Here is a 23,509-nt window from a genome sequence, read left to right on the forward strand (position 1 = left end):
CGACATGGCCGAAACCAAACAGGAAGTCAGCCATTTTGAATTAATCGTGTCACTTTGGCGCAATTTATGCCATTCCTTCGGCAGTTAATACGGCCCGAACCGTAACGTGCCCCCAAGTGTGTTATACATCAAAATGTGCGTCTCGATCCTGCGACAACACGCATTACTTTTCTCTTTCAAAAGCGTTATAGTGGCGACGCTAGACGCCAAAAAGCGCGCCCACCCTTCATCTGGTTGGTTCAGACAGAAAAAACTTTGCGCCTCAAGCCCCATAATACGCTTTGACGTACATGAACGAAAATCGGTACACACCTGTATCATGTCGCAACTTAAAGAAAAGTCTCTTGGCACCATGGCCGAAACCGAACAGGAAGTCGGCCATTTTGAACATTCTGAATTAATCGCGTAATTTTGGAGCAATATATGCCATTCATTCGAGAATTAATACGGCCCGAACCGTATCGTGAACCCAGATGTGTTATACATCAAAATGTGCGTCTCCATCCTGCGACTACGCGCATTACTTTTCTCTTTCAAAAGTGTTACCGTGGCAACGCTAGACGCCAAAAGGCGCGGCCCCCCTTCATCTGATTGGTCCATATTTGATAGTACCCCAAAAGTCACCAAATTTTGCATGCAAGGCAGGCCTGGCAATAAATTTGATATTTCATGGTTTGTATTAATGGGCGTGGCAAAATGGCTCAACAGCGCCCCCCGGAAAACTTTGTGCCTCAAGCCCCACAATACGGTTTGACGTACATGCATGAAAATCGGTACACACCTGTATCATGTCACACCTTAAAGAAAAGTCTCTTGGCGCCATGGCCGAAACCGAACAGGAAGTCGGCCATTTTGAATTAATTGTGTAATTTTGGCGCAATTTATGCCATTCCTTCGGCAATTAATACGGCCCGAACCGTAACGTGAACCCAGGTGTGTTATACATCAAAATGTGCGTCTCCATCCTGCGACTATGCGCATTACTTTTCTCTTTCAAAGGTGTTACCGTGGCGACGCTAGACGCCAAAAGGCGCGCCCCCCTTCATCTGATTGGTCCATATTTGATAGTTCCCCAAAAGTCACCAAATTTTGCATGCAAGCCAGGCCTGGCGATAAATTTGATATTTCATGGTTTGCATTAATGGGCGTGGCCTAGCGGCTCAACAGCGCCCCCTAGAATACTTTTCTCTGCCATAACTTTTGAAAGGTTTGACATAGAGAGTCGTGGGTGGCGTCATGGGACTCGGTATTGAGTCCTTGACCATAATTGGTGAAAATTAGCCCCGCCCCTTCTTCTGATTGGTTGTCCCTATTTCCTGCTATAACTTTTGAATGTTTTGACATAGAGAGTCGTGGGTGGTGTCATGGGAATCTCTAATGAGTCCTTGAGCTTCTTTGGCCTTAATTAGCCCCGCCCCTTCTTCTGATTGGTTGTCCCGATTTTCTGCTATAACTTTTGAATGGTTTGACATAGAGAGTCGTGGGTGGTGTCATCAGATTCTGTATGGAGTCCTTGACCTTCATTGGCCTGAATTAGCCCCGCCCCTTCTTCTGATTGGTTGTCCCTTTTTTCTGCTATAACTTTTGAATGGTTTGACATAGGAAGTCGTGGGTGGTGTCATTTCTGATATGCTTATAGGGGGCGGTGGCCGTGAGTGCGAGGGCCCGTTCATCGCTGCTTGCAGCTTTAATTATTATTATTATTATTATTTTCCTGACAAAGTGATGGCCTTTTTGCCCCCCTTAACATGCCCAAAAAGTCACCAAATTTTGCACCCAAGTCAGGCCTGGCGAAAAATTTGATATTTAATGGTTTGCATTAATGGGCGTGGCAAAATGGCTCAACAGCGCCACCTAGAAAACTTTGTGCCTCAAGCCCCACGATACGGTTTGACGTACATGCACGAAAATCGGTACACACCTGTATCATGGCGCAACTGAAAGAAAAGTCTCTTGGCGTCATGCCCGAAACCAAACAGGAAGTCGGCCATTTTGAATTAGTCGTGTCATTTTGGCGAAATTTATGCCATTCTTTCGAAAGTTAATTCAGCCCGAACCGTAACGTGCACCCAGGTGTGTTATACATCAAAATGTGCGTCTCCATCCTGCGACAACACGCATTACTTTTCTCTTTCAAAAGCGTTACCGTGGCGACGCTAGACGCCAAAAAGCGCGCCCACCCTTCATCTGATTGGTTTGACAGAAAAAACTTTGTGCCTCAAGCCCCATAATACGGTGTGACGTACATGAAGGAAAATCGGTACACACCTGTATCATGTCACAACTTAAAGAAAAGTCTCTTGGCGCCATGGCCTAAACCGAACAGGAAGTCGGCCATTTTGAACATTCTGAATTAATCGCGTAATTTTGGAGCAATATATGCCATTCCTTCGAGAGTTAATTCAGCCCGAACCGTATCGTGAACCCAGATGTGTTATACATCAAAATGTGCGTCTCCATCCTGCGACTACACGCATTACTTTTCTCTTTCGAAAGTGTTACCGTGGCGACGCTAGACGCCAACAAGCGCACCCCCCCTTCATCTGATTGGTCCATATTTGATAGTTCCCCAAAAGGCACCAAATTTGGCATGCAAGCCAGGCCTGGCGATAAATTTGATATTTCATGGTTTGCATTAATGGGCGTGGCAAAATGGCTCAACAGCGCCCCCCGGAAAACTTTGTGCCTCAAGCCCCACAATACGGTTTGACGTACATGCACGAAAATCGCTACACACCTGTATCATGGCACAACTTAAAGAAAAGTCTCTTGGAGCCATGGCCGAAACCGAACAGGACGTCGGCCATTTTGAATAAATTGTGTCATTTTGGCGAAATTTATGCCATTCCTTTGGCAGTTAATTCAGCCCGAACCGTAACGTGCACCCAGGTGTGTTATACATCAAAATGTGCGTCTCCATCCTGCGACACCACGCATTACTTTTCTCTTTCAAAAGCGTTACCGTGGCGACGCTAGACGCCAAAAGGCGCGCCCCCCCTTCATGTGATTGGTCCATATTTGATAGTTCTCCAAAAGTCACCAAATTTTGCATGCAAGCCAGACCTGGCGATACATTTGATATTTCATGGTTTGCAATTAATGGGCGTGGCTAACGGTTCAACAGCGCCCCCTAGAATACTTTTCTCTGCCATAACTTTTGAATGGTTTGACATAGAGAGTTGTGGGTGGTGTCATGGGACTCTGTAATGAGTCCTTAAGCTTCGTTGGCCTTAATTAGCCCCGCCCCTTCTTCTGATTGGTTGGCCCGATTTTCTGCTATAACATTGGAATGGTTTGACATAGAGAGTCCTGGGTGGTGTCATCAGATTCTTTATGGAGTCCTTGACCTTCATTGGCCAGAATTAGCCCCGCCTCTTCTTCTGATTGGTTGTCCCTTTTTTTCTGCCATAACTTTTGAATGGTTTAACATAGAGAGTCGTGGGTGGTGTCATGGGACTCTGTAATGAGTTCTTAAGCTTCGTTGGCCTTAATTAGCCCCGCCCCTTCTTCTGATTGGTTGTCCCAATTTTCTGCTATAACTTTGGAATGGTTTGACATAGAGAGTCCCGCTTCCTGATTCAAACATCTGCCGGCCCCGCCCCCCGACCAATCAGTGGCGAGTAGGGTGATGACGGCCCCGCCCCCCGACCAATCAGTGGCGAGTATGGTGATGACGGCCCCGCCCCCCGACCAATCAGTGGCGAGTAGGGTGATGACGGCCCCGCCCCCCGACCAATCAGTTCCCTGTAATGTGGTGACCTCAGAAATATTCCCGGCTCAGCCCGGTTACAACCTTGGCAGAATGGTTACAGAAAAAGTAATAATTAAAATAGTAGGGTTTTACTAATATTTATAACTTACAAATATTTAAAAAATTAGGAAAAAAAAGTTTCAGACATTTTATCGCTATGTTGGTCTGTCCTAAGCCAGTAGGTCGAATGAAAGGAAGAGCTGAGACTTAGCTCAGCCAGATTATTGCGGTCTTTGGTGCCAGAGGTCGGGAGTTCAAGCCTGGCAATATGCCCGAAACTTTTGTCAGCAATTTTTGTGTTTTTTTTACATCAAAATGTTCGTCTCTGTCCTGTGACGACGCACATTACTTCTCTCTTTCAAAAGTGTTACCGTGGCGACGCTAGACACGAAAAAGCGCTCGTCCCATTCATCTGATTGGTCCATATTTGATAGTTCTCCAAAAGTCACCAAATTTTGCATGCAAGCCAGGCCTGGCGATACATTTGATATTTCATGGTTTGCATTAATGGGCGTGGCCTAACGGCTCAACAGCGCCCCCTAGAATACTTTTCTCTGCCATAACTTTTGAATGGTTTGACATAAAGAGTCGTGGGTGGTGTCATGGGACTCGGTATTGAGTCCTTGACCTTCATTGGCCTGAATTAGCCCCGCCCCTTCTTCTGATTGGTTGTCCCGATTTTCTGCCATAACTTTTGAATGGTTTGACATAGAGAGTCGTGGGTGGTGTCATCAGACTCTGTATGGAGTCCTTGACCTTCATTGGCCTAAATTAGCCCCGCCCCTTCTTCTGATTGGTTGTTCCTTTTTTCTGCTATAACTTTTGAATGGTTTGACATAGAGAGTCTTGGGTGGTGTCATTTCTGATATGCTTATGGGGGGCGGTGGACGTGAGTGCGAGGGCCCGTTCATCGCTGCTTGCAGCTTTAATTATTATTATTATTTTTCTTCTGACAAAGTGATGGCCTTTTTGCCCCCCTTAACATGCCCAAAAAGTCACCAAATTTTGCACCCAAGTCAGGCCTGGCGAAAAATTTGATATTTAATGGTTTGCATTAATGGGCGTGGCAAAATGGCTCAACAGCGCCCCCTTGAAAACTTTGTGCCTCAAGCCCCACGATACGGTTTGACGTACATGCACGAAAATCGGTACACACCTGTATCATGGGACAACTTAAAGAAAAGTCTCTTGCCGTCATGCCCGAAACCGAACAGGATGTCGGCCATTTTGAATTAGTCGTGTCATTTTGGCGAAATTTATGCCATTCCTTCGAAAGTTAATTCAGCCCGAACCGTAACGTGCCCCCAAGTGTGTTATACATCAAAATGTGCGTCTCCCTCCTGCGACCACACGCATTACTTTTCTCTTTCAAAAGCGTTACCGTGGCGACGCTAGACGCCAAAAAGCGTGCCCACCCTTCATCTGATTGGTTCGACAGAAAAAACTTTGCGCCTCAAGCCCCATAATACGGTTTGACGTACATGAACGAAAATCGGTACACACCTGTATCATGTCGCAACTTAAAGAAAAGTCTCTTGGCGCCATGGCCGAAACCAAACAGGAAGTCGGCCATTTTGAACATTCTGAATTAATTGCGTAATTTTGGAGCAATATATGCCATTCCTTCGAGAGTTAATTCAGCCCGAACCGTATCGTGAACCCAGATGTGTTATACATCAAAATGTGCGTCTCCATCCTGCGACTACACGCATTACTTTTCTCTTTGAAAAGTGTTACCGTGGCGACGCTAGACGCCAACAAGCGCACCCCCCCTTCATCTGATTGGTCCATATTTGATAGTTCCCCAAAAGGCACCAAATTTGGCATGCAAGCCAGGCCTGGCGATAAATTTGATATTTCATGGTTTGCATTAATGGGCGTGGCAAAATGGCTCAACAGCGCCCCCCGGAAAACTTTGTGCCTCAAGCCCCACAATACGGTTTGACGTACATGCACGAAAATCGCTACACACCTGTATCAGTACACAACTTAAAGAAAAGTCTCTTGGAGCCATGGCCGAAACCGAACAGGATGTCGGCCATTTTGAATAAATTGTGTCATCTTGGCGAAATTTATGCCATTCCTTCGGCAGTTAATTCAGCCCGAACCGTAATGTGCACCCAGGTGTGTTATACATCAAAATGTGCGTCTACATCCTGCGACTACACGCATTACTTTTCTCTTTCAAAAGTGTTACCGTGGTGACGCTAGATGCCAAAAGGCGCGCCCCCCCTTCATGTGATTGGTCCATATTTGATAGTTCTCCAAAAGTCACCAAATTTTGCATGCAAGCCAGACTTGGCGATAAATTTGATATTTCATGGTTTGCATTAATGGGCGTGGCCTAACGGCTCAACAGCGCCCCCTAGAATACTTTTATCTGCCATAACTTTTGAATGGTTTGACATAGGAAGTCGTGGGTGGTGTCATGGGACTCTGTAATGAGTTCTTAAGCTTCGTTGGTCTTAATTAGCCCCGCCCCTTCTTCTGATTGGTTGTCCCGATTTTCTGCTATAACTTTGGAATGGTTTGACATAGAGAGTCCCGCTTCCTGATTCAAACGTCTGCTGGCCCCGCCCCCCGACCAATCAGTGGCGAGTAGAGTGATGACGGCCCCGCCCCCTGACCAATCAGTGGCGAGTAGGGTGATGACGGCCCCGCCCCCCGACCAATCAGTGGCGAGTAGGGTGATGACGGCCCCGCCCCCCGACCAATCAGTGGCGAGTAGGGTGATGACGGCCCCGCCCCCCGACCGATCAGTGGCGCGGAGGATTGTGCCGGCCCCGCTCCCCGACCAATCAGCTGCCTGTAATATGGTGACATCAGAAATAGACCCGTGCTCAGCCCGGTTAGAACCCCGGTAGAATGGTTACAGAAAAAGTAATAAAATAGTAGTGTTTTACTAATATTTATACCTTACAAATATTTAAAAAATTAGGAAAAAAAAGTTCCAGACATTTTATCACTGTGTTGGTCCCTCCTAAGCCAGTAAGTCGAAGGGAAAGGGAAAGCTGAGACATAGCTCAGCCACAGCATTGCGGTCTTTGGTTCCAGAAGTCGAGAGTTCGAGCCTGGCTGAGTGACAAAATTTTTTGTCAGCAATTTTTGTATTTTTTTTACATCAAAATGTGCGTCTACATCCTGCGACACCACGCATTACTTTTCTCTTTCAAAAGGGGTTACCGTGGCAACGCTAGATGCGAAAAAGCGCTCGTCCCCTTCATCTGATTGGTCCATATTTGATAGTTCCCTAAAAGGCACCAAATTTTGCATGCAAGCCAGGCCTGGTGATAAATTTGATATTTCCTGGTTTGCATTAATGGGCGTTGCCTAACGGCTCAACAGCGCCCCCTAGAATACTTTTCTCTGCCATAACTTTTGAATGGTTTGACATAAAGAGTCGTGGGTGGTGTCATGGGACTTGATATTGAGTCCTTGACCATAATTGGCCTGAATTAGCCCCGCCCCTTCTTCTGATTGGTTGTCCCGATTTTCTGCCATAACTTTTGAATGGTTTGACACAGAGAGTCGTGGGTGGTGTCATCAGACTCTGTATGGAGTCCTTGACCTTCATTGGCCTGAATTAGCCCCGCCCCTTCTTCTGATTGGTTGTTCCTTTTTTCTGCTATAACTTTTGAATGGTTTGACATAGAGAGTCGTGGGTGGTGTCATTTCTGATATGCTTATGGGGGGCGGTGGAAGTGAGTGCGAGGGCCCGTTCATCGCTGCTTGCAGCTTTAATTATTATTATTATTTTCCTGACAAAGTAAAGGCCTTTTTGCCCCCCTTAACATTCCCAAAAAGTCACCAAATTTTGCACCCTAGTCAGGCCTGGCGAAAAATTTGATATTTAAAGGTTTGCATTAATGGGCGTGGCAAAATGGCTCAACAGCGCCCCCTTGAAAACTTTGTGCCTCAAGCCCCACGATACGGTTTGACGTACATGCACGAAAATCAGTACACACCTGTATCATGTGACAACTTAAACAAAAGTCTCTTGGGGTCATGCCCGAAACCGAACAGGATGTCGGCCATTTTGAATTAATCGTGTCATTTTAGCGAAATTTATGCCATTCCTTCGGCAGTTAATTCCGCCCAAACCGTAACGTGCACCCAGGTGTGTTATACATAAAACTGTGCGTCTCCATCCTGCGACACCACGCATTACTTTTCTCTTTCAAAAGCGTTACCGTGGCGACGCTAGACGCCAAAAAGCGCGCCCACCCTTCATCTGGTTGGTTCAGACAGAGAAAACTTTGCGCCTCAAGCCCCATAATACGGTTTGACGTACATGAACGTAAATTGGTACACTCCTGTATCATGTAGCACCTAAAAGAAAAGTCTCTTGGCGCCATGGCAGAAACCGAACAGGAAGTCGGCCATTTTGAACATTCTGAATTAATTGCGTAATTTTGGAGCAATATATGCCATTCCTTTGAGAGTTAATTCAGCCCGAACCGTATCGTGAACCCAGATGTGTTATACATCAAAATGTGCGTCTCCATCCTGCGACTACACGCATTACTTTTCTCTTTCAAAAGTGTTACCGTGGCGACGCTAGACGCCAACAAATGCACCCCCCCCTTCATCTGATTGGTCCATATTTGATAGTTCCCCAAAATGCACCAAATTTGGCATGCAAGCCAGGCCTGGCGATAAATTTGATAGTTCATGGTTTGCATTAATGGGCGTGGCAAAATGGCTCAACAGCGCCCCCCGGAAAACTTTGGGCCTCAAGCCCGACAATACGGTTTGACGTACATGCACGAAAATCGCTACACACCTGTATCATGGCACAACTTAAAGAAAAGTCTCTTGGAGCCATGGCCGAAACCGAACAGGATGTCGGCCATTTTGAATAAATTGTGTCATTTTGGCGAAATGTATTCCATTCCTTCGGCAGTTAATTCAGCCCGAACCGTAACGTGCCCCCAGGTGTGTTATACATCAAAATGTGCGTCTCCATCCTGTGACTACACGCATTACTTTTCTCTTTCAAAAGTGTTACCGTGGCGACGCTAGACACCAACAAGCGCACCCCCCCTTCATCTGATTGGTCCATATTTGATAGTTCCCCAAAAGGCACCAAATTTGGCATGCAAGCCAGGCCTGGCGATAAATTTAATATTTCATGGTTTGCATTAATGGGCGTGGCAAAATGGCTCAACAGCGCCCCCCGGAAAACTTTGTGCCTCAAGCCCCACAATACGGTTTGACGTACATGCACGAAAATCGCTACACACCTGTATCATGGCACAACTTAAAGAAAAGTCTCTTGGAGCCATGGCCGAAACCGAACAGGATGTCGGCCATTTTGAATACATTGTGTCATTTTGGCGAAATTTATGCCATTCCTTCGGCAGTTAATTCAGCCCGAACCGTAACGTGCCCCCAGGTGTGTTATACATCAAAATGTGCGTCTACATCCTGCGACACCACGCATTACTTTTCTCTTTCAAAAGTGTTACCGTGGCGACGCTAGACGCCAAAAGGCGCCCCCCCCCCCCTTCATGTGATTAGTCCATATTTGATAGTTCTCCAAAAGTCACCAAATTTTGCATGCAAGCCAGACTTGGCGATACATTTGATATTTCATGGTTTGCATTAATGGGCGTGGCCTAACGGCTCAACAGTGCCCCCTAGAATACTTTTCTCTGCCATAACTTTTGAATGGTTTGACATAGAGAGTTGTGGGTGGTGTCATGGGACTCTGTAATGAGTCCTTAAGCTTCGTTGGCCTTAATTAGCCCCGCCCCTTCTTCTGATTGGTTGTCCCTTTTTTCTGCTATAACTTTTGAATGGTTTGACATAGGAAGTCATGGGTGGTGTCATGGGACTCTGTAATGAGTCCTTAAGCTTCGTTGGCCTTAATTAGCCCCGCCCCTTCTTCTGATTGGTTGTCCCTTTTTTCTGCTATAACTTTTGATTGGTTTGACATAGGAAGTCGTGGGTGGTGTCATGGGACTCTGTAATGAGTCCTTAAGCTTCGTTGGCCTTAATTAGCCCCGCCCCTTCTTCTGATTGGTTGTCCCGATTTTCTGCTATAACTTTGGAATGGTTTGACATAGAGAGTCGTGGGTGGTGTCATCAGATTCTGTATGGAGTCCTTGACCTTCATTGGCCTGAATTAGCCCCGCCCCTTCTTCTGATTGGTTGTCCCTTTTTTCTGCTATAACTTTTCAATGGTTTGACATAGGAAGTCGTGGGTGGTGTCATTTCTGATACTTATGGGGGGCGGTGGCCGTGAGTGCGAGGGCCCGTTCATTGCTGCTTGCAGCTTTAATTAGGGCCCGAGCACTTGCAGTGCGAAGGCCCTATTGTATTTGCAGGAATTTTTATTATTATTATTATTTTTTTTTTTTTTCTTCTGACAAAGTGATGGCCTTTTTGCCCCCCTTAACATGCCCAAAAAGTCACCAAATTTTGCACCCAAGTCAGGCCTGGCGAAAAATTTGATATTTAATAGTTTGCATTAATGGGCGTGGCAAAATGGCTCAACAGCGCCCCCTTGAAAACTTTGTGCCTCAAGCCCCACGATACGGTTTGACGTACATGCACGAAAATCGGTACACACCTGTATCATGGCTAAACTTAAAGAAAAGTCTCTTGGTGTCATGCCCGAAACCGAACAGGAAGTCGGCCATTTTGAATTAATCGTGTCACTTTGGCGCAATTTATGCCATTCCTTCGAGAGTTAATTCAGCCCGAACCGTATCGTGAACCCAGATGTGTTATACATCAAAATGTGCGTCTCCATCCTGCGACTACACGCATTACTTTTCTCTTTCAAAAGTGTTACCGTGGCGACGCTAGACGCCAACAAGCGCACCCCCCCTTCATCTGAGTGGTCCATATTTGATAGTTCCCCAAAAGGCACCAAATTTGGCATGCAAGCCAGGCCTGGCGATACATTTGATATTTCATGGTTTGCATTAATGGGCGTGGCAAAATGGCTCAACAGCGCCCCCCGGAAAACTTTGTGCCTCAAGCCCCACAATACGGTTTGACGTACATGCACGAAAATCGCTGCACACCTGTATTATGGAACAACTTAAAGAAAAGTCTCTTGGAGCCATGGCCGAAAGCGAACAGGATGTCGGCCATTTTGAATAAATTGTGTCATTTTGGCGAAATTTATGCCATTCCTTCGGCAGTTAATTCAGCCCGAACCGTAACGTGCACCCAGGTGTGTTATACATCAAAATGTGCGTCTCCATCCTGCGACACCACGCATTACTTTTCTCTTTCAAAAGCGTTACCGTGGCGACGCTAGACGCTAACAAGTGCACCCCACCTTCATCTGATTGGTCCATATTTGATAGTTCTCCAAAAGTCACCAAATTTTGCATGCAAGCCAGGCCTGGTGATAAATTTGATATTTCATGGTTTGCATTAATGGGCGTGGCCTAACGGCTCAACAACGCCCCCTAGAATACTTTTCTCTGCCATAACTTTTGAATGGTTTGACATAGGAAGTTGTGGGTGGTGTCATGGGACTCTGTAATGAGTCCTTAAGCTTCATTGGCCTGAATTAGCCCCGCCCCTTCTTCTGATTGGTTGTCCCTTTTTTCTGCTATAACTTTTTAATTGTTTGACATAGGAAGTTGTGGGTGGTGTCATGGGACTCTGTAATGAGTCCTTAAGCTTCGTTGGCCTTAATTAGCCCCACTCCTTTTTCTGATTGGTTGTCCCGATTTTCTGCTATAACTTTGGAATGGTTTGACATAGAGAGTCGTGGGTGGTGCCATCAGATTCTTTATGGAGTCCTTGACCTCCATTGGCCTGAATTAGCCCCGCCCCTTCTTCTGATTGGTTGTCCCTTTTTTCTGCTATAACGTTTTAATGGTTTGACATAGGAAGTCGTGGGTGGTGTCATGGGACTCTGTAATGAGTTCTTAAGCTTCGTTGGACTTCATTAGCCCCGCCCCTTCTTCTGATTGGTTGTCCCGATTTTCTGCTATAACTTTTGAATGGTTTGACATAGAAAGTCGTGGGTGGTGTCATCAGATTCTGTATGGAGTCCTTGACCTTCATTGGCCTGAATTAGCCCCGCCCCTTCTTCTGATTGGTTGTCCCTTTTTTCTGCTATAACTTTTGAATGGTTTGACATAGGAAGTCGTGGGTGGTGTCATTTCTGATATGCTTATGGGGGGCGGTGGCCGTGAGTGCGAGGGCCCGTTCATCGCTGCTTGCAGCTTTAATTATTATTATTATTATTTTTCTGACGAAAGGAGGGCCTTTTTGCCCCCCTAAACGTGCCCAAAAAGTCACCAAATTTTGCACGCAAACCAGGCCTGGCGAAAAATTTGATATTTTATGGTTTGCATTAATGGGCGTGGCAAAATGGCTCAACAGCGCCCCCCGGAAAACTTTGTGCCTCAAGCCCCACGATACGGTTTGACCTACATGCACGAAAATCAGTACACACCTGTATCATTGCACAACTTAAAGAAAAGTCTCTTGGAGTCATGCCCGAAACCGAACAGGATGTCGGCCATTTTGAATTAATCGTGTCATTTTGGCGAAATTTATGCCATTCCTTCGGCAGTTAATACGGCCCGAACCGTAACGAGCCCCCATGTGTGTTATACATCAAAATGTGCGTCTCCATCCTCCGACACCACGCATTACTTTTCTCTCTCAAAAGCGTTACCGTGGCGACGCTAGATGCCAAAAAGCGCGCCCACCCATCATCTGATTGGTTCAGACAGAAAAAACTTTGAGCCTCAAGCCCCAGAATACGATTTGACGTACATGAACGAAAATCGGTACACATCTTTATCATGTCGCTACTTAAAGAAAAGTCTCTTGGCGCCATGGCCTAAACCGAACAGGAAGTCGGCCATTTTGAACATTCTTAATTAATCACGTAATTTTGGAGCAATATATGCCATTCCTTCGAGAATTAATACGGCCCGAACCGTATCGTGAACCCAGATGTGTTATACATCAAAATGTGCGTCTCCATCCTGCGACTATGCGCATTACTTTTCTCTTTCAAAAGTGTTACCGTGGCGACGCTAGACGCCAAAAAGCGCGCCCCCCCTTCATCTGATTGGTCCATATTTGATAGTTTCCCAAAAGTCACCAAATTTTGCATGCAAGCCAGACTTGGCGATAAATTTGATATTTCATGGTTTGCATTAATGGGCGTGGCCTAACGGCTCAACAGCGCCCCCTAGAATACTTTTTTCTGCTATAACTTTTGAATGGTTTGACATATGAGTCGTGGGTGGTGTCATCAGACTCGGTATTGAGTCCTTGACCATAATTGGTGCAAATTAGCCCCGCCCCTTCTTCTGATTGGTTGTCCCGATTTTCTGCTATAACTTTGGAATGGTTTGACATAGAGAGTCGTGGGTGGTGTCATCAGATTCTGTATGGAGTCCTTGACCTTCATTGGCCTGAATTAGCCCCACCCCTTCTTCTGATTGGTTGTCCCTTTTTTCTGCTATAACTTTTGAATGGTTTGACATAGGAAGTCGTGGGTGGTGTCGTTTCTGATATGCTTATGGGGGGCGGTGGCTGTGAGTGCGAGGGCCCGTTCATCGCTGCTTGCAGCTTTAATTTAGATTAAAATAATAAGAATATCATTTATACCACTTCATAGCAACTGAATAAATAACTGACCATCTAAAAGTTATAGTTTCAAGTGTTGACCTTTTTTAAGGGTCTGTTCATAAGACATTATTGCATAACTTTATTAACTCCATTTTTATGACACTCAACCACAGAACTTGACTTAGTTTTTTCTTCTAATTCTGAATATAAAAATGTTTTACAATATCTAAGAAAACTGGTACAAATACTCTATTTAGACCAGTTTCCCTCCAAATAATACACAAACATACTTTCAAAGCACTTGGGACTTTTCAAACTGTTACTGCCCTAATTTTTCTCTGATCTGTTGTTGATGTCAAAATAACCATATGATTATTGGACAATTACCTTTAAGTTTCAACCTTTGATCTGTCATCTTATTTTGTCATTATAACTTAAATATACAGGACTGTCTCAGTTTAAGATTCCCAGAATATTATAATTTTTTGAGATAGGATATTTGAGTTTTCTTAAGCTGTAAGCCATGATCAGCAATATTAAAATAATAAAAGGCTTGCAATATTTCAGTTGATTTGTAATGAATCCAGAATGTATGACATTTTTGTTTTTGTAATTGCATTATAGAAAATCACAATATTCTAATTTTCTGAGACAGTCCTGTATTTAAAATTTTTTCTTTATCATTGCATTACGTGTTTCTGCTTTTTTGTGTGCAGATATCCATCACATATACTATCACTGATGGGATTAATCTTTTGACAGAACATATATCCGTGAAAAGAAAAGAAAAAGCAATTTTTGAGATTTTTGATTTTTTATCACATTCTCCACTCTTCTGAATAATCTTCATGTTACATTGTTTTGTAGTTAGAGTAGTCTGTTATAAACAAACTTATATCAGTTATCAGTTATCACTTATATCAGGTTTTAGGTATCTTTTAAAAAGAAAACTGCTGGTATTTTGAGTGGGCTGTTAACGAAACTACCAAAAATCAAATGCTTTTTCCCAGGCTTTCAAGAAGCAAATACAATGACAGTAACTAGTTGTATCACCTGGATCAACCTTTTCTCATTTCATCTTTCACTCCTTTGTAGTCCATTGTCTGTTACAACCTGTTCAACAAGTTTATGTAGCCTGGATTTAGCTACGGTATTGTTCTTTAGGGTTGTACTGCATTCTGGGTGTTCATTTTGTGGTATCTACAGAGCTCATTCAAAGATATTTGACGGTTAAATACTCACGTTCCTCACATATTCGACCCATCCAGCCCTCTGGACAGGCGCAAGTGTTGGGCCGCTGACACATGCCTCCATTCTGGCACTGCAGCCAACACACCGCTGCAGGAGCAAACACATGCAAACACACAAAACAACGTCAAATTAAGTTTGGTGCATTCAAACCAAGAGGAAGATACTCAAAACAGTGAGGAAAGGAAAGGAAACAACAGGGTTAACACTATCTCTGCACCAGCTTCCAAGTAGTTGCATGCACACAAACAAAAGCAGATCAGTTTTCTCAGAAACACTCTGAGGATGTAGCAACATAGGTAAGGTAAGGTAAGAGAGCAGACTAACCCAACGGGTGTGGAGAAAAGGCTTACCTGGACCCAGCCGTTGCTCTAATATGTAAAATATGTGACAGGCTATTTTACTTTCACCTTGCATGGAGCAGACAGAGGTTTCGCTCTCTTACTTTATGAAATTCAACCACTGGTGGGGTTCATTGATTTGTTGAAAAAGTAAGAACCCATATCAACAGATCCTACAAATATCTAAAGACCAACATATGTTGATGTTATCAGCCCATTTAGAAGTTTTGAGTTTAAAAAGGCACATTTCAAGTGATGGTGACAATTCCAAATTAAATGTGAGCTCTGAATATAAACTGATTTATTCTTTTCATCTATTGCGTCACATTGTATTGTTTGACATACAGCTACTAAAGACAGCGTCAACGTCACATTTCAACCCTGAGTGGCTTATTGTCAGCAGAGATTACACCATCATCATCATATCTGCAGCTTTTATAATACTCTGTAGTTTATGGCCACAAAGAGGCAGTTATAACCCAAGTTATTATAGCTAACGGACACTAGACAACAAGACTAAAACTGAAACTAACATTGAAAAAACAATCCTGTTAACTGAAATAAAAATAAAAAAAACAAAGATTTTTGTAAAACAAAAACTAAATAAAAACAAAAATGAACAATGCAAAACAAACTGAAATGAGATAGAATTGCAGGTAAAAGGAACTTTGTTTTCATTTCTGTTTGTGCCTTTTTTTAATATTTGGCACCTCATTTCTTTAATTACTATAATTTTTTTTCTAATTCTACGTACTCAAAGGAAAAAATAATGTTTGTACTCTAGGGTATTGCTGATATAGGATTATTTTGTCAATCTTTGTAAGTCAAGTCAACTAAAAATAAAGCTAAAACTAAACTAAAAAACGAACCTTTTCAAAACTAAAACTACTGATGCACTTCTTACATTTACTTAAATTAAACTTAAATAATCAAATAAACAAAATTGAAATAAAATTAAACACTTTTAAAAATTGTAGACAATTATAGGTCTGGTTATAATGTAAGATGATTAATGAACGTTCCACAGTCACTTCGTAGTAATCTCTGTTCTTCCACACAATTTTTTCACTTCAATTCTAATTTTAAGAAGCTCACATAAGAATCTAAATTTGTAATGTCTCTCATGGCCCCATAGGAATAAAAATTGAATCCACTTATTAAAACACTGAGTATGTGAGAATGTCGAGTACACAAAAATGTGTCTTTATTGCTGCAGATTTGCAGAGACGTTGCTGGATCCAGGCTACAGAAAGGCTTGAGATAAGAGTTGCTCAGTGGCATGTCAGAGCACACTATCGAGACAGCACAGGTGATAAGAGATTCTTTGGTGAAGCTTTTTTTTTTTAAGGTTTACTTCCTAAAACAACATAATCTGATATGCAAGAGCAGATTGGAGAACAGTTAAAAAGCTGCATGGCATTATGTGCAGAAGAGACAGTCAGCTGAAGCAGGAAGAGTCCCTCCCACGTTCTCTCTACCTCTGCATGTGGGAGGCGGCGTCCAGGTGCCGTTCTCCTGACACCTGCTCCTTCCAACGCCCTCCATGGCGTAGCCGCCAAAACATGAATACACTGCCACGTCCCCGAACTGGAACACTGCCCCCCGCACCACGCCATTGGCCACATGGAGGGGGGGGCCACAGGACACCCCTGTACAACAGCCCAGATGGACCAACCCACAAGTTACTCACGACAACATTTGTTTTTTTCTCTCCTTATTCTACAATAGTGTCAGTCTACCAATGGTAATTTACCTATCGGTGCAAGTATGAATTAGAAGCAACATCTTGCAATAGAAATGGATAAAATCATGTGTGATGGTAAATATTTGCCAAATCCGTCAGATATGTTAGTTCAGCCCATCTGCGGCTGTTGTTTTGGTTTCACATCAAAGTTTCTAGTGGTTTAGAGTGACAGAATCAGCTATTTCTTTCAACTTATTACTTAACTAATTACTGTATTTCTCACTTACGCACCAGTTAGTCTCTGGTCACTCTCTGGTCAACATTTAAGCTGTTTGCAACGATATGAATAACAGTAAAAACGTAAAACTTCATTACTGTGTTTTAAAAGTTCTACTAATGTGTTTACCCAACTATGAATGAACAACTATAAAATTTGGTCGTGATTACGGTAAATCAAGTGTACCCCCAAAAGTTGTGATTTCCATGCGACATCATCAAATGTGTCGGATACATCAGTTGTGCCTCAGCTTAAACCCCTGCTGCAAATGTCCCTTAGACAACAAAGGCTTAATAAATATGCATTTAGGAGAACAAATGCCATGCAAATACATGCAAAAAGCCATAGCAACGTCAGCACCATTGTGTTGCATATTTAAGACTACTGCACCGAAGAAAGATCAGAGTGCATCGGACAAAGGTTGCCATGGAAGCTGCAGAGGTGCCTGTAATTAGTGCAGCATACAGGACACAGACAGTGTTTGATGGGGAATTATTTGTTTTGATTAAAACTCATTGAGCGACAGACAACATCAGAGAGAAATGGTGGTCAAGCTCACCGCCAGATTAAAGCCAACAGTGCGAGTGATGTGTCATGTGCTACACGACATGCAGAGGTGTGCACAGAGCTTTACTCAATGTTCACATTGTTTAAGGCAAGGTTCTCTAGTAAGGAGTGCACTGACATCCGGATAGTAACAACTTTCACATTCATGAGCAAAATCAATGGACCTTGATCAAAAATGGTGAAAGCATTCAGACTGATATTTCAGAGGAAAACAGATCTAGTACGGAAACTAAAATGTGACACCTACTAATGTTTTTGCAATAATCAGAGAAATTTAAGCAGAAGAAAGTTGGACAGATATGAACAGAGATTTTGTGACATACAGTTAAACTTTGCTATGAAAGACAACAGGAAGCATAAAGACAACAGGTCTGCTAATTATTCAAAACAAAGAGGACATACGTACTTGAAAGGGATTATGTTAGGCAATTACACATTGAATGTACCTGTCTGCCAACATGTCAACAAATAAATAAAAATGTCATGTGGGGAGATTAATGATCGACTGTTAAACTGAACAGGGCCTTACTATTAATTGGCTTAACTTATAAACTGAATCCTGAACGAATAAACTTTTATGTTATGTAAAGTTTTTATAGCCCAATTATTTATTTAAAGGCAGCTGTTTTAACCTTTTTTTCCCAATCTAATAAAAAGACACTAAACTTGTATTTACTGTATGTTATTGCCACGGTGGAGTTCTTTGAACAGTGGATGCAGATGATGATTTAAAATAAAGAATAAAAACAAAAATCAGTGATTTACAAATATTTTTACTTACTCTCACAAACAGAGCTAAGAGTGCTCCATGTCTGGTCTGGCCTGCAGGTGATGGTGCCGCTACCTTTCCCTTGCTGCCCCTTCGGGCAGGTAATTGGAACTGACTGACCGACGTGAAACTGTTGCTGGGACCCCATGTTCCTGCTCCCTGGAGGAGATGGGCAAGGCTTTGCTGTGAGGGAAAGAAATCACTGATTATAGTAACACACACAGATACATACCTATATACATGTATCTATCTCTTTCTTTCTTTCTTTCTTTCTTTCTTTCTTTCTTTCTTTCTTTCTTTCTTTCTTTCTTTCTTTCTTTCTTTCTTTCTTTCTTTCTTTCTTTCTTTCTTTCTTTCTTTCTTTCTTTCTTTCTTTCTTTCTTTCTTTCTTTCTTTCTTTCTTTCTTTCTTTCTTTCTTTTTCTCTCCATACATATATATATATATATACACACACACACTCACACACACACACATTTCATTCACTTGTATTAACAAGTGAATTAAAAGTAAAACTTCATTTGGTTCACACACACAAAAAAATATTTAAGACAGAGACAGAAATATGAACATGAATATTAACCAGTGATGGACACTAAAACCTTATATAACTGTATTTTAAACAATCCTCTACCGAGAGCTCCAAACAAATCTTTGTTTTATTGGTTGTGTTCATAATAAAAGGTGAGAAAATAAATAGCATGCACAAGGTTTTGGAAGTACATTTTGTCAAAAGTAAATGTAAATGTGATTTGATCTGATGATGGAAAGCCTGAAGACATTTGACCAACAGGAGGAACAGAAATTGCAAAATACCAAAACTGGGCTTGTAAAATGACTGAAATATTTTCAGGTGCATCTCAATTGTTTATTTGCTGGTAACCTGGCAGCCTAGCAGTAGTCTCTGTGGTGGGAAGACTGGCTGACAAACCCTGTCAGCCAGTCTTCCCACCACAGAGACTACTGCCAGGCTAACCTTTTGACATTTAACAGTTCCATGAAGCATAACTCAAGCTATCAGATGAGAAGAGGCGACTGACATCTTGTCACAATCACTTGTGAAACTGCTTAAGAAACTAAAGGATGTTGCAAAGAATTTGGAGTGGGGGTGTTTGTGTGTGTAACACATGTATAGATTCCTCTAATGACCTCCACCACAGCTGTAAAGAAGACAGCCTAATGTCAAGTCACTGCAGTAAATGAGTGAATCAACACCTACTGTATCCCCATGGTTTTGGTGTCTTATGTGTGGGTGTGTGTAAGTGAAAAATAAAGATTTCTCACGCTGGCAGGTTGGGAAAGGGGAACTCCAGGCGTTGCCCCCCATACACACCACCAAAGAGTCTCCCACCAGGCTGTAGCCTTGATCACACTGAAACTGCAGTGCACGGCCAGTGTTCAGGTTGTGCTCTTGCACTTTCCCATGTAGCAGCTGCTTAGGATTGTCACAGCCTCTGGCCACTGAAAAAATAAAACGAAAGGCAAAAATGTTAATCGGAATTAGGTTTATAATAATAATAATAATAATAATAATGACTTGTATTTATATAGCGCCTTTCAAGAAACCCAAGGTCGCTATACAGAAAACCAGGAAAAAGAACAAACAAAACAAAAACACAGCCGGGACAGCTTATGATATAAAAAGATTAAAAAAATAAAATAAAAAAACAAACTCCATATACCTTCACACGTAGGTGCTGGCTGGCTCCATGTACCATTGGCCAGACAGGTGAGGGTCTTTGGACCAAGAAGCTGCAGCCCAGCACTGCACACATAGCTGACGTTATGTATTATCTCTCCTGTCATCTGGAGCTGAGCGTTTTTGACTGAGGGAGGAGGCCCGCAGGAATGCGCTGAGCTTTCTGCAGGGAGGCACCAACATGAGTCAAAAGTGTGTTGAGGAAAGGTACTGTAACAGTTTGCATAACCTTAAGTCAAGTCTTAGTCTTAGCCATGTTTCACTGTTGACACTGTTGTCATGTTTGCACTGCTCTTGGTGAAAGATAAAAAGCAAAAATGTAACTTTTAGTGCAATGATCCATATCATCAGCTGTTAAGGAAATGCTGCTGCGTACACTGAGCTTTTATAAGGTTTTCACATGTGCAGCTCTATAATTTTGTACCCATTTCGCAACGTCAATGCTTTCCCCTCCCCAAATGCAAACATACAATACATGCATCTACAAAAGTGAAATATGCATCAGCAAGCTGACCACATATTTTTAGAGCAGTTGTGTGATGGTGTAGGAACTACCAGAGTTTCGGAAGTGCTTTTCTCTGTGTTTTCTCAGTAATTCACAATTGTGACCCTTGAAAACTTTGGAGGGGAGTTTTGTATGTTTTAGTAATTTTTGTGGGTGTTTTCAGTGATAAACCCTTTCAGACTAGCATTAAATAATATCGATTGCTCTCTCAGCCTCTTAAACTAACAGCACTCATCATTCAGACATGGCCAAATTAATGTTAATGTCTCTTACAAACTTATTTAGAAGTATCAGCAAAAGTGATGAGGAAAGTTACAGTCTGTGCAATATTTGACATTTACGCAAGATTGAAGAGTAACTCAAGTGAGGTACAACACAGTTCTTATTGTTCTTACAACATGTGGTAGTGACATATTTCATATTTATAGTTCCTGCAGTAGTTGGGAGAAACATGCCAAAAGTAGGTGTAAGAAGGAGAGTATATGAATGTTTGCTCAGCAACCTTCTTTATTTAATGATGCATCTATTGGATTCCTTGTAACAGCTTAACATAGGTCAGACTAATCCAAAGATGTTCAGACTTGTGCACAACTGGTCTGTGACTGCCACAGTTCAGACTGCTGCCATGTTGAAAGTGACATTTATACATTAGCTGGCTGGTCAGACTACTGTGGCAAAGTGTCAAAACAGTGTATGTTTGAAGAGTGACAGAAATTTTAGCAACAGCTCTGACATCGCCTTAAGTACAATTATTTGAATATATTTAAGGCATTTTCTAGTCTGTTGCACTTGCTCACAAACCTACCAACACACACTGGCTGCTTCCCGCTCCATGTTCTGTCTGCCTGGCAGGTCTGGATAGAGTCTCCCTGAAATAAAAAGGATAAATGTGTATGATGACCATAAGTCTAGTACTGATGTACATTAATAAGAGTTTTCAGGATTTTGTCTTTATACACTTCATTGATTTGATTTTGAAATAAAAGTTTAAACTTTAATCTTCCATATGAGAGGTATCACAAAAATATGGCATTTGCCATTTACGAATTACAACTAATTTAAGCAAAGTACCCCGATGAGTGAAAAAAAAGCTAATTGTCAAAGGTTAGTCTATTTCCTCATGATTTCAAGCAAATGAGGCGGATAAAACATCTGGAGTTGATCTGGAGTTGCCTTCAGTTCCTAAAACGCAAAGAAACGTAATATTCTTCAATAGCTGAGTCAGTCTCCTGATCTCAACCTCCCAGAGCAGCTTTTCAGATACTGAAGACAAAACTGAAGGCTCAAGGTAACAACTGAAGGTGGCTGCAGTGAAATCCTGGCAGAGCATCTTCACAGAGGGAACTGATGCTCATGTTCTCCTCTCTTCAGATAGTCATTTACTGTAAAGACTTTTTGTAAGTATTACAAAGTAAGGTTATATCCACAATTACATAATTTTGTCTAAATACACTAAAAATTAGGTATTTTTGTTTGAAGTACCTCCATTAATAAAGTCCACGCTTTAGTCACTTGTTGGTCATTTTCTTTAAAATTAATTGCGGTGATGTACAAAGACAAGAATCATAAAATTATCTAATTGTCCAAACGCTTCTGGGCCTAATTTTACATTTATGTTTAACAACGGTGTTTAAGCACTATTCAGGTCTGCAGCATGTTCTCTGTGCATTAAAGGCTCTCATGTAGTAAATATTTAAACTGGACAGGCTCAGCAGACATCAGAGGATCAGGAAGTTGAGTGACTCAGCTTTCTTTTCTTTTTTTTATTGGCTTAGCAACTCAACACTCCTATTGTCTGCTAATGTGAAATCACGTGACTTATCTGAACTCATTGCAGTTATTAGTTCAGTGTGGGCAGCCTGTTGTTGAAATCCACTTTGCGAGAAAAGAGCTCTATAACAGATGAGGTTGAGACTAGCGGGCATTATCTAACTAACCACACAGCAATGTATTCCAATAACAGTGCAGAGACTGCATCACTGTTAAAACTGTTTTTTCTGTGTTTATTTCTGGTTTTATGAACATTCCACACCTTGTGAAATACATCCTTCAAGGACACATTTCACCATGACAGCTGCAATTTTTGAAAAGTTTCTTCTCATTGTATATTGAGCTAACCGTTTGACTTGTGTTGTACATATGCAGTAAGTTTTAAGAAAATATATTCTGATGAGCAGCACCTTCATTTCATATCCGGGCAGGCAGGAGTACAGCACAACGGCTCCATAGTTGTATCCTTCACCCTCAATCACACCGTGAAGAAGTGAAAGAGGTTTCTCACAGACCTCAATCTCACAGGAAATTGAGGCGAGACTTGGAGCCCAGCTTCCACCCAACTTTTTGTAACATATTAAAAACAAAACAAGGAAATACAGATTTACTTGCAGTTTCTTAGATAGAGGGGAATTTCTTTATGGGTTTTTACAGAATCATAATGACTATGTACTTCCTCAATCACAGCGATGATGAATAATACATATATATATAAGCAGCAGACGGATCTATACACTTCTGGAAATGATTCAACAGGGTCCACTGTTAATATGTAATAGTCAAAGTTCACAAGATGAGCTTCCTGATATATTCCTGGTTGTCATATAATGATTATTTCAGGTCAAGCAAACTAGGTGGTCACAGAGATTAAGAAGCAAAGAGACAAACCATCAAAGTTGCTCTTTCTTACCTGACACCTTGCAATGGGTGAGCCCTGCTGGTAGAAGCCAGGAGGGCATGAGAAGGTGATGGTGCCCCCAACTGGGGTGAGCTCCCACCCACTGATTACCAGATTGGGGGTGGATACATTGGTTGGTAGAGGGCAGGGGGTGGCCTGGCACTTAATGCTGTGTTTGGACCAGGTACCGTCACTCTTGCAGGACAGAGCATCTGTCTCTGTGCCAAGTTTGTAACCATCCTCACACCTGGGAAGAGGGACAAATGCAATATTTTATGCTATTCATTAAATAAACCTTCTTAGTAAAGGTGTACTTAAGATCACTTAAAGAGACAGGTTTCTTAATTACATAATTGGAGTTAAGCAACAGAGTGCAAGCTTACAAACTAATTTTCACATAATTACACACATCCCAGTTACTTGATCAAAACTGAATG

At 42.3% G+C, this 23,509-nt stretch overlaps 1 protein-coding gene across 3 annotated transcripts in view; it reads right to left on the minus strand.

Moving 5' to 3' along the window:
* Positions 1 to 23,509, minus strand: part of svep1 (sushi, von Willebrand factor type A, EGF and pentraxin domain containing 1) — a 128,074-nt gene that overhangs the window by 11,474 nt on the left and 93,091 nt on the right. For 2 of the 3 annotated variants that reach the window (XM_061710550.1, XM_061710549.1), the window contains 8 exons: positions 23,085 to 23,319; positions 22,582 to 22,737; positions 21,207 to 21,270; positions 19,880 to 20,059; positions 19,482 to 19,658; positions 18,211 to 18,381; positions 16,380 to 16,550; positions 14,555 to 14,650 (listed from right to left, as the gene is read on the minus strand). In XM_061710550.1, the coding sequence (XP_061566534.1) occupies positions 14,555 to 14,650; positions 16,380 to 16,550; positions 18,211 to 18,381; positions 19,482 to 19,658; positions 19,880 to 20,059; positions 21,207 to 21,270; positions 22,582 to 22,737; positions 23,085 to 23,319 (1,250 nt within the window). The remainder of the gene's footprint in view (positions 1 to 14,554; positions 14,651 to 16,379; positions 16,551 to 18,210; positions 18,382 to 19,481; positions 19,659 to 19,879; positions 20,060 to 21,206; positions 21,271 to 22,581; positions 22,738 to 23,084; positions 23,320 to 23,509) is intronic. The other variant, XM_061710548.1, reaches the window with a different exon arrangement.

Source organism: Cololabis saira, chromosome 20 (assembly GCF_033807715.1).
Source record: "Cololabis saira isolate AMF1-May2022 chromosome 20, fColSai1.1, whole genome shotgun sequence".
NCBI lineage: Eukaryota > Metazoa > Chordata > Actinopteri > Beloniformes > Belonidae > Cololabis > Cololabis saira.